General features: G+C 30.9%; 1 protein-coding gene across 5 annotated transcripts in view; it reads left to right on the forward strand.

Moving 5' to 3' along the window:
- Positions 1 to 12,288, forward strand: part of FSTL5 (follistatin like 5) — an 832,703-nt gene that overhangs the window by 711,883 nt on the left and 108,532 nt on the right. For all 5 annotated transcript variants that reach the window (XM_021666691.2, XM_064383772.1, XM_064383775.1 and 2 more), the window contains one exon: positions 7,996 to 8,114. In XM_021666691.2, coding sequence (XP_021522366.2) covers positions 7,996 to 8,114 — 119 coding nt within the window. The remainder of the gene's footprint in view (positions 1 to 7,995; positions 8,115 to 12,288) is intronic.

Here is a 12,288-nt window from a genome sequence, read left to right on the forward strand (position 1 = left end):
ACATACAAATAATTAAAATTATAGGTAACTAATTTTCTAAGGAAATTGTCTCTCTGTTTTTAAAATTTAGAATACAACAAATATGAGCTACATATTTCTGAGATACTTTTATCTTCATTCTACCAGTGTTTTATATTTCTATATTTACCTCTTTACTATAGCCAAGAAAAATCTATCTCAGAGAGAACCAATTATAGAACCTTAGAATGTAGGCCATTTAAGGCCAATAATGGCAAGAGTTGAAATGATAATTCCTCTCATAATGCCATTAACTCATCTACAAATGTTAAACCTATGTTATTTTGATACATACTAAAAATTATAAAATTATTTTTTAAAATATGAGCATCAGAATCTAGTTTAGTGAAAAGTTTATAATCCAAATAAATTCAACTGAATTTAGTATGCATTATCTTACCAATCGCATCAATATATAAACTTGGAACGCAATGTCTGCTACCTCTCTGGGTTTCACTTTTAGTTCTTTTCTACTTATCTTTATATTTTATAGAAGTATAAAAAGACAATGTTAATAGAGGAAATATCTTACTCATTTGTTGACAAATGTTTTAAAGATCATATTAAATTAAAACACTTTGAAAATATTGGAAATTCATAGATGAATAAGATCTAATATATACTCTAAAGAAACTTTCAATCTAGAAGTTTCAAGCCTAAACCTTTCTTACTGACAAGTAGTTTTACAATATATTAAATAATACGCATAAAAATACATGTGTTAATATATATTTCTACATATATATTAAAATATTCAGTATGATTGGTTTTTATTTTCATTATATTTAAGGTATTTATAATTAAATATAACTTAATAAAGTATTTTTTAATGTCTATTTTTAATGTCTAAACTAATTTGAGCAATTAGTTTATGTTATGAGATCTAAGTTTATAACATACATTTAGATCATATGGGCACTGAATTATACTAATTTAAATCATTTGATTCATTGAAGGATTTATATAAACTTGACATATGCTAGTTTCAATCTCCAAGGAGAGATGTGGGATGAGTCAGTATATAACATGGCATCTTTTAAATTTGTTAGTTCATGAATTATTTTGATAAATATCATTCGGATCAATATTGAGTATAACATAACATACCTTGGGAAACACTGGTTCCATATGATATTTGAATAATCTAAAAGCAGAAAAAAAATCATATTTGAAAAATTGCCTTTTTTATTCCTTGTAAAATTTGTGTATCTATTCACTCAAAAATATGTTATAGAAACATTTAAAATAAATCAGTATTTAGTTGGGTTAACACCAAACCAAAAAAAAAAAAAAAAAGAAGTGCAGTGAAATTATACCACAAAATTTATATATTACATTACACTTCATGAATAGTTTCATGATCTGTAATATGAGGTTTCCAATGTCATCTAGTTGGGGGAAAACAGATTGAAAAACAGTCCAGCTTAGCTTCCTCAGCCTAAAATTATTTAAAATTTCATTAGCCACAAAAGATGTACACTGCCAGGGAGGTTGGTAAATACAGAAGAACATACAGCTACTAAGTGTGGTTCAAAAACCTCTGGTATAACTATTTTTTACAGAAAAGAATAAAAGACTACAAACTGGGTTCAGTGTACATTGCTCGGGAGATGAGTGCACCAAAATCTCACAAATCCCTGCTAAAGAGCTTAACTCATATAACCAAACACCACCTGTTCCCCAAAGACCTATGGAAATAAAAAATTAAAAATAATACTATCTCAAAATGTTACTGAAATAATACTTAAAATGAAAAAGATCAGGGTGCAGTGGATGACGCCTACAATCCCAGCAATTTGGGAGACCAAAGAGGGAGGATTGCTTGAGGCCAGAGTTTGAGAACAGTCTAGGCAACATAGCAAAAATCTGCCTCTACAAAATATTTAAAAAACAAAAAAATTAGCCAAGAGTGATGGCTCATGCGTGTAGTCCCAGCTACTCAGAAGACTGTGGTGGAAGGATCGCTTGCACTCTGAAGCTCAAGCCTGCAGTGATCACTCCACTGCCCTCTGTGCCACACACACCACTGTCCAAACTGGGTAACAAAGGAATATCCCGGCTCAAAAGTAACAGGGCCTAAAAAAGTAATAATATAATATAAAGAAAAAGACATTCCGAGATTAAGTCTTCTGAATACATGAGATGTAGTCACAGTATGGGGAGAGTGGAAGACTATACTCTCTGATGACTAGTACATCATGCCAATTAAATCACAATCAATCTGTTGTTATTTCCACTGGCTAGTTCACTAACCCATCTGCTAAAAAACTTATGTCAATTTAAGCTTTTTAAAACATTTTACAATTTTTTTAATCAAAAATGTGATCTTGCAAGAGATATCCATTTGCAGCAATATTTATATATGTGCACATGTACATAAGGTATATAATGATATTGGCTTAAATAATATATATGCATATGTGATACACATATATGTGCATAGACATAATTATAGATGATTTCAACTAATGTCATTTATAATGCAAACAAGTATTCTATTACAACATTTGCCCTGCTAATTATTGTGTGAAGTTAATAAAGCAGATTTCCATTCAGTTTTTTTCAGTACATCTTTGGAAATTAAGGAGATGGTATACTTGCTCAAAAGGACTGATTTTAGAAAAATAACACTCTGGCTAATATTAATAGTGGTCATATGGTACCCACTTCCTGGATTAACAGGGCATAAATAAAGAGATTGACACACTTACTCCCAGAAAGCTTTCTAGCAAGAATGAAAGAATAAGCAAGTCTTGTTCAAGTTGCACATAATGTAAATACTTTATTGATGTGCAATGGTATGATTTTACTCAATGTACAAAGATGATTTTAGTTCCAAAGCCAGGATATAGTGAATGAGAACATCTATGAACCAAAAATCTATCCCTGCTGAGTTATTCCGTGAGAAATGCAATGCAGACAATCTAGTCTTGCCTTTATTATTCTTTATCTAAAGAGGGGAGATTTCTTCTATATTTCAAAATTATGCATAACTTTAGGATCACTTGAAAGTGAAAAGGATAATATCAACAAATGAAGGATTTTGTATAAAACCATAATTTACTGAAGCACCTTTGATTAGCTACCAAATCACTACATCATAGAGTTTTAACTTCTAATTGACTATAATATGAATACGAAAGTAATGACAGTAAGCCAAAGGAAAAAAACCATCACAATAAAATCTTTCTATCATGCACATAAACATGCATCCAATAATCAGAAATTAATCAAATTGTATTGCTAATATACATTACATAGCATATATCCACTGTATATAATAAGTAGCATAAATATATTTCACAGTACACTACTGTTCTTGAGTGGTTCCCATTTCCAAAGGATTAAGATAGGAATGTGCATTACATTCATTTTTTTCTCAGTCTATTTCATGTATTTAAGGGTACAATATTGATTAGAAAATCCTCTGGGAAATACTTCTGCCTTATGAGACTGCAGGAGTAATTCTTGCTTATGTCTTTTCTGTGTATAGAAAGAAAAAGACAAAAGAAAGCTCTCAAGGAACAAACAAATTATGGATAACTTCTAGAGTCACTATATTCTGTTAGATTAACAATCAACCCCCAAAAAGAGAAAGTGTTTGTGTCTGCCTTCACCAGAGCCTGAAAAAGGAAGAAAAAAAAAAAACAATCTGCACATGTTCCCAATCTTTACTGTGACTAAAGTACTAGGATCTTTCACTGAAGTCAGTAATGTTTGCAATATACTTCACCACAATTCATTCAAGAAGAGAGAAGTAACGATCACCACCACTCAAACTTTTTGAGACTCAATCTTTTTACACACTGACATACTGAGAACTTAAAGACCTTTGTGTTTGTGTGTGTGTGTCAGGAAGGGAGGAGAGTTTCTACCTACTAATATTTAGTATTAGAAATGCAAATAGAAAATTTTAATATATACATTTATTAATTTGTTAAAATAGCCCTAATAAACCCATTACATGGAGTCATAAACAGCATATAATCTTCTTAAAGCTACGTTTTCAAAAAAATAGAAGGTAATACACCATTTACGTTTTGCAAGTCCTTTAACTTTCTGGCTTAATAGAAGATGTTGGATTCTTACATCTGCTTCTGCATTGAATTGTTGTGGTATCTCACGTAACATTATACTTCACGTAATCTGTTGAAAACTAAATCCTACATTAAAAAAAATACAAGAATAAATGTGAGTGACATCTTAGGTGAATTAGGAAAACAGTTTGGGCTTGGTAGAATCCCTAAAAGGGTCAAATTTAATAAATGCTTTACTAGAAAATAAAGTTGATCTTTTGGCTGGTTTAGGGATTCTGGGAAAAAAGAAAACATTTCATATCATAGAAAATTAAAATTTAGCAGTATATTCCACAGCATGGGTTTGAGGAAAAATGAGAATCGTAATCAAATTCTGGTTATATATCACATGTCATCATTTGCTTTTTCAGTAGTGTTTCATGAATAGATATCTGCAAAAATAAAAATAAATAAATGTACAATTTCTTTGAAATCTTACTCTGTGTGAGTTACGTTGCTAAATATTTTACATTATCTACCTAATTTAAATCTTACAACAGCTGCTTGACATAGTAAAATTATTATCTTTAAATTCGATATGGGGAAATTATCACACAGTCTAATTAACATTCTCATGGTAAAAGACTAAGCGCTATAGCTATGATTTGCCTCTGATCTGTCTGAGTGCAGATAATGAAATTCATCATCTCTCTTTGTCATAGTTCCTCATCCCTACACTTGTCAAGAAATATAATATATATAAACTTAGTAGTTAGTAAGAATATATACAAACATATATATATATATAATTTTTTTTTTACTGATAAAGCTAATGAATGTCCCAAATGAAATGTGCATGTGTCTTCAGTTTCCAGTATCTCCATTGTCAGGTAGTTTATATTACCTTTCGCTGAGTATACTCTTAATAAATTTATATGTGCACAATATCAAAGCAGCATATTGAAAGAGAAACACATCAGATCATATGTTCAGATCACAAATTCTGCTGCAAAAATCTAAATAAAACTTTTGGGGAAGAAAATATGCCTTGCAAACAAGTAAATGGCAAAATATCAAGTCTTCTGAATGTGGGAGACTCACAGCATTAAAGGTATTGGAAAAGTTTTATTTTATAAGCTGAGTTATCAACATATAGGCATTTATTTTATAATTGCTATTTTAACTAATCTAGTTGTATAGAGTAATTTGTTTGCATTACTGCTTCATAAACACTAAGAAAAGAAAGAAAAGAGTCAAATAAAAAATTGAAAAGAGTCAAATAAAAAAACTAAATCTTGAGTAATAATATCTGTATTTCCTCAATAACTTGTAACTTGAAAAGTAGTTTTATGTTTTGTAAAAATGTGGATCTGTAATTCATAATTTTAAAAGTAAGAAAATATACTCTAGATCTTGAAAGAGTGATTTGGATGGATTAATTGATATTTAGTGGAAAATACAGCTCACAAATTCCACCAGTGCAACATATAGTGGAATCCCGCTGACTCTTTTCTGTGTAGAAATTGGTAAAATAACCTAGTAAAAATATGCAAAGCGGTAAGAGAAGGAAATATTTCAAGAAACATGACAAACAGTCTGGATTTAAGTAGTTGTCAGGCCCAAATACATTCAAATTCATAATTGTAGAACAGTATTTTGGCAAAGTTAAAGAAAGGTAGTCATATTCCCTGAAAAATGTTAAGAGCTTAGTAATAAAAATCAAACATAGTATGTAACAGACACAAACGAAAATCAGACACCACATTATGGCTTTGTTATGTTCATAAGTTTCAACAACAGTATTCAGAAACCAATAATGTTAAATTGATAGTTATTGATATAAAGCATACATCGATCTTATGTTCATGTTTACATGGAGGCTTTGCTGATACAAATCAAAAAACTTTTGCATAAATACTTATGTGCTTTGCTTCAGCTTTCTCTTTTGTGCATGTAATATTTATATTTCTTTAAGCACAACTATGATTATAAACGATAGATGACAACTAAATTTTGTATTAAAAAACATGCCTTGAGTTTAGTTCTTGCTACTTCTGCTACTGTTCAGGAATATTCCATCTTTATGTATTGCTCGCTGGAATGATAATGGATAATTATAAAGATTGCATCATTAAAACAGAAGTACTGAGAATTATTTATAAAATAATAAGCCACATCAAACAACCTAAAGTAAAGTATATATCTATTATTATAAATAATTTCATGTGCTAAAAGAAAAATTGTATGCACACTGTGAATAAACACTAATAAAGTAATAGTTTAGTGTGTATACATTTTTCTTTAAATCTTAAGAATATATGGATACATAGTTATATGGGAAAAATTGATGACTTTCTATTCCCTAGGAACATATATATTATATGATTAAATATGACTTAAGCTCAATAAACATATTTTTTTTTACAAATCAATAAACTTTTTTTGCGATTCTCAATGGATGTAAGACCCAGGCTGGACCTTGCAGGAGCTCACAATTGAAAAAATTAATTATGCTTAGAAAATTATTTTTGTATTTAAATAAATTATCTTTCTCTTTACAAATGTTTTTAGAATATAAACACTGTAAGCCACAATGGTTTGACTTTCCATACTATCAAGATTTTAATATTATTGCTATCTTTTAAAAAGCACATGCTATCACTGAATTATGCAAGATATAATTATAGTGAATAAATCTGACTGTGTAAACCAATATGACAGGACAAAAGAGCTATATAGGTGAGGATCAGAAAAGGAAGGATTACAAGAGCTCAGGGCTGGCCACATTGGAATGGGGAGAAGCAGAGAAAACAAAGAGAACAGGTGTTCACAAGTATGCAGAATTTCCCTAGGCTCAAGCTTTGGTCAAGCTACACAGGTTCCGAACTATCCTCCTACACCCATTAGCCATGGATTGAGAAAGTGGTGGAAGATGGGCTGGGTGTGGTGGCTCAAGCCTGTAATCCCAGCTCTTTGGGAAGCCAAGTCAGGCAGACCATGAGGTCAGGAGATCCAGGGCATCCTGGCTAACATGGTGAAACTCTGTCTCTACCAAAAATATAAAAATTTTGCCAGGTGTGGTGACACGTGCCTGTAGTCCCAAATACTTGGGAGGCTGACACAGAATAATCACTTGAACCTGGAAGGCAGAGGTTGCAGTGAGCTGAGATTGTGCCATTACACTCCAGCCTGGCGACAGCACGACTTCATCTCAACAACAACAACAAAAGTTGGGGGAGATGAATTTCAATTTCTGAGATACCACACACTCAGATCCATAGTGTGAAAAAGAAACATTAAATTAAGATTTTAATATTAAATTAATATTTAAACATTAATATTTTTCAAAGACCTTTAAATAATTTGTTTTAAGGTATAGAAATAGACCTCCCAAATTGACAATATTAAAACTAATATGTAAGATCTCTACTTATAATTATTTTAGCAAAAATTAGTTTCAGAAAATATATATGATACATATTCTACAAAATCTAGGACATTTGATCTTTTTCTTCCAAAAAATCTTCATATAAACTAAACTCCTGCAAAGAATGAAATTAAACTCTTCCTAGTGAACTCTAAAAAAAAATAGTAAAATAAATTTGATTCTTCAAAACGTGCTTTTATTCCTTAATAACACCTACATTAAGTGGGGAAGGTATCCAATATATTCTATATATCAAGAGTTTATCTCCCTATTTATAATTGTTATAATGAAACACTTATTGAATTATTTTAAAGAAACCACTAAATTGCTGCTCAGGAAGAATGAAGTATAATGTCTGCATAATAATACAAAGTGGTGTGGGTATACAGTAAACGTCCTGTATGGTTTGCTTTATTAACATTACACAACTTCACAAATGGGTCTCCTGCTACAGATATGAGAGGCACTGATTTTTTGTTGTAAAGGTTTATGATAATTATATTTTGAACATTTAAATGTGTTTTTATTCCTAAGGTCTGGGAATTGGGAACATGTTCTATGTTTTTTATGAAGATGGAATCAAAGTGATACAACCCATAGAATGTGAATTTCAGAGGCACATTAAGCCTAGTGAAAAGCTCCTTGGATTTCAGGCAAGTATCTAAAAGTTTCCTTTGAAGTTTCATGCAGTAATTTTGTTAAGTAGAATTATATTTTGGAAGTATAACAAAACCTATACACATATGAGACTTGCGTTGGAAGAAAATTATGAAACCCATGATATTCAGTATTATTCTTTGAAGGTTTTATATCTGAGGAGGAAAATAATAGATTATGTATTCCTAAGTATTTGTTTGTAATTAAAATGAAGGTAAGAAAAGTGAAATGCTAGGGACGAACACAATCTGCAAAGGCTTTGCCCACTCTGCAATTTAGAATACCTCTTGTATTTGTAGGTAATGTAATGCTTACTTTAAGAAAACTAAAAACAAAAATCCTGTAAATAATCAGTGGGAAGTTGCTGTATATTATATGCATTATAAATGTAAAACCACTTTTATTCTTTATCTCATTCTTCATGTGGTTTTAATTGAATGGACAATTCAGATGAATAACGGAAAATATCAATTTTTTTCAACTCCTCATTTCAGCCTATCAGTAGGTGGTGTTGCTGTCATATACTAATACATGGAGACAATAATTTATACCTTAAATCTATGCCTTGGAATGCACAGAAGAAAAAAAAATTATTAGAGAAGATAAGATAGGTCAGTTTACTCCTAGATTTTCTGTAGGACAAAGAAATATAATGTCCTTTCATTTAAAACTATTTCAGCCATAGGCTAAATGATTAAGTAATATTCTTACCATTTTGGTTAGGTTATAACTTAGTTATATGTACAAAAAGTCTTGAATTGCACATGCAAATTTATTTTATTTTTATTTTACTTTTTTAAGTGGTGTCTTGCTCTGTCACCCAGGGTGGAGTGCAATAGCACGATCTCGGCTCACTGCAACCTCCACCTCCTGGGTTTAAGCAATTCTCCTGCCTTAGCCCTTCTTATAGCTGGGATTATGTGCCACCACACCTGGCTAATTTTGTCTTTTTAATAGAGATGGGGTTTCACCATATTGGCCAGGCTGATTTCAAACTCCTGACCTCATGATCCACCCTCCTTGGCCTCTCAAAGTACTGGGATTACACTATGCCTGAATCTATTTTCTTTTATGATCTTACATTATTAATATTAAGTCAGTCTTTGAGTAAGTTGTGTTTGTCTGCATGTATGTGTGTAATACATAAGTACATGAATAAAAACAAATTACTGCTGATAAAACAAATAAGTTAAGCCACATCCTTATTTTTACAAAAATATTCTGAACGAGAAATGTAGACCAACATGCAGATATAGGTAGTGTGGTGTCAAACATAAATATTGTTATTTAGATCAGAGCAAAATAATTTTATAGGAGATTGTATCTCTCTGATTTCTACAGGACTAGCAGTTTTGCAACTAATGACACACGTCTTGGTTATATCACAGAATTCCAAACTTCAATTACTAATACTAATAAGATAAGCTGTGAAATCCATACTCTTCATCACAAAACTATCACTTCAAGAATATGATTTGCAAATTTAGAGACAAAGAATGTTTTTCCTGCACCACGTGTGCTATTTCAGGGTATCAGTAAATGCTTCATTACTGCGTGACTTAAGTCTTAAAGATCATGCTTTTCCAGAACATTTCTTGACAGCTCTGTGTGAGTTAATTTAATCCCTTGGAATCTCAAGTTGAAAAAACAAACAAAAATTTGATGTGACAGTTTTGCAACATTCCAGGGCAACAAAGATATGAGCATTATTTACCTGAATTTCTCTCTTTTAAAGCTTTATAATACTCAGATATTCTTCTAAAACAACTAAAGAAAAACAACATAGAATTGTGTGTATTTATTTCTCTATGTATACACATATTATCTCTCTATGTATCCAAATAAGTATGTATATTTATTTCTCTCTCTATGTATACATATATGTATATATACATACAGAGAGGACATAGAGATGTAGGACAAAGCAATGTGATGTATACAGCTCTCTATGTATACTTATGTATTCATGTATACATACATAGAGATATATACATAATATGTTAATACAGAGAAAAATTGCATATACAAACTATGTATAATTTTCTGATAAAAATTAATTATTAAAGAGAAAATAGAAATCAAATATCAATGGTGATAACTTTAACTTATTTTCTTCAACCAACGAACCCTTATCCACAAGCATACACCAACAGTGACAAAGCAGGGATAATTAGTTACTAATAACTAACCTACTACATCAGATTTCTAATGTCACAGCCCCTGGAAATCTATAATCATCTTACATGTGAGATAAATATTATTCTAGAACATGAAGTTATTCTAGAAACATATACTTCAAAACCAAAATACATGCAAAGATAGAAAGTTTGCATTCCTATACTATATCAAAAGTTTATAAAGGTTTCTGTACTTTTATGGAAGAGTAATGAAAAGAGTAAAAAGAAAAGCATGTTTGCATTTTTAAGAAGGGAGAAAACTATCAAATAGTGTTTTGGTTTTGAAAACATTTATGACATTTTTACTGCATTGGATGTTGAAATTAAAATACAGCTCAAAATTTAAGCTGACCAACATTTTCTAAAGTACCAAGAATAATATAGAGAAAGGGAATTGCATAACTAAATTCTGCTTATTATTTTTAAATACAGAATATACGGACGATCACTCATGACATAAAAGAAGATATTTCTTATGTAATTATTATATGCCACATGTATGAAAAAGACTAGAGTAGATTAAACTCATTTTATATTACTCTGTCATTTTTTGTTCTTTAATGTAAAATAAGCATAAATAATTGGAATATATATACACAAATACTGTCATGTATATACAAGTACACAGCAATAATATTATGAAAAGCACATTGATCATCTTCTTTGAGAGTAAGTGTTGAACTAAATAATTTTTACATAAAGTTAACATTTTCTACATTTGAAAACAAGATAGATGGCAATTTCAGAGTGTGGAAGCTATTTGGTGCCTCATTCTCATAAGAATATATTTCTAATTATGAAGTAATTTCAGGAGAAATTTGTTGAATATTGTGCAATAAGAAAATATTTCTCTAGAGAAACAGAATCATTAGATTCTCCATTTCTATCGCTATCTGTCTCTACCTCTATTGCCACAGCTATGTCTACCGCTACCTTTCTCTCTCTCTGTCTCTTTCTGGTTTGATCTCTATCTCTGTCTCTATCTCTATTTTCTCTCTATGTCTCTCCTATATAGAGAGTTTTATTTTAAGGAATTGGCTAACACAATTGTAAGTGGGATATGTCAAGTCCAAAATTTGTAGGAATAGCCAGCCAGCAGGAAATTCAGATAAGAGTTGATGTTGCAGTCTTAAGTCCAAAATCTACTGGTCAGGCCATCAGTCTGGAAACCTAAACAGGAGTTGGTGTTGTAGTCTTGAATCGTAAAATCATAGATAAGGCTGGAAACTCAAGCAGGATTTCTATATTGACGTCTTAAGGTAGAATTCCTTCTTTTTGAGAAAACCTTAGTCTTTGTTCTTAAGTCTTTTAACTGATTAGATGAGGCCCATAAACAGTATGGAGGGTAATCTATTTACTTAAAGTCAACTAATTATAAATGCTAATCACCTCCACAAGCATCTTCACAGCAACATCTAGACGAGTGTTTGGCCAAACAACTGGGTACCATAGTCTAGCCATGCTGACTATCAGTCATCACATCTTCCTATCCCTTGTAGTCAAGGATTAAGTTTGATTAGTGTTTGTATTCTCAGCATGCTCGGTACAAGTCCTACATATGACAGGCCAAGAAACATTCGCTAAATGAATTTAACAAAAATTCTCTTTCTTTGAGCCTTAGTTATTCATTGTTTTATGCATTCCCTAAGTTTAAAGATGTATACATCTAATTCTTTTTCCATCTTAATATTTCTCCTTGATTTACAATGGCCACAAAACAGTGTTCTTCTTTCAATGTGTTTGTGAAAAATGTTTCATAAAGTAACTTATCTTTGAATTGTTTCAGAGTGACTATAACCTCATGGGTCTCTTAATTCAGGAACACATAATGAAAAGTTCCTGTGCAAATGCACTATATATGAGTTTTTAGTACGGAAAAAAACGCTAATGTAGTTGATTTTAGAAGATAGATTTCTTGAATGCCAGTGGTGGAAATGTGTCTTTTGGAATCATTTTTCTCATGAAAAGGGATTAAATGTGAATATGATATTTT

Source organism: Aotus nancymaae, unplaced genomic scaffold (assembly GCF_030222135.1).
Source record: "Aotus nancymaae isolate 86718 unplaced genomic scaffold, 86718_ANA_hifiasm-v0.15.2.pri h1tg000033l, whole genome shotgun sequence".
Taxonomy (NCBI): Eukaryota; Metazoa; Chordata; class Mammalia; order Primates; family Aotidae; genus Aotus; species Aotus nancymaae.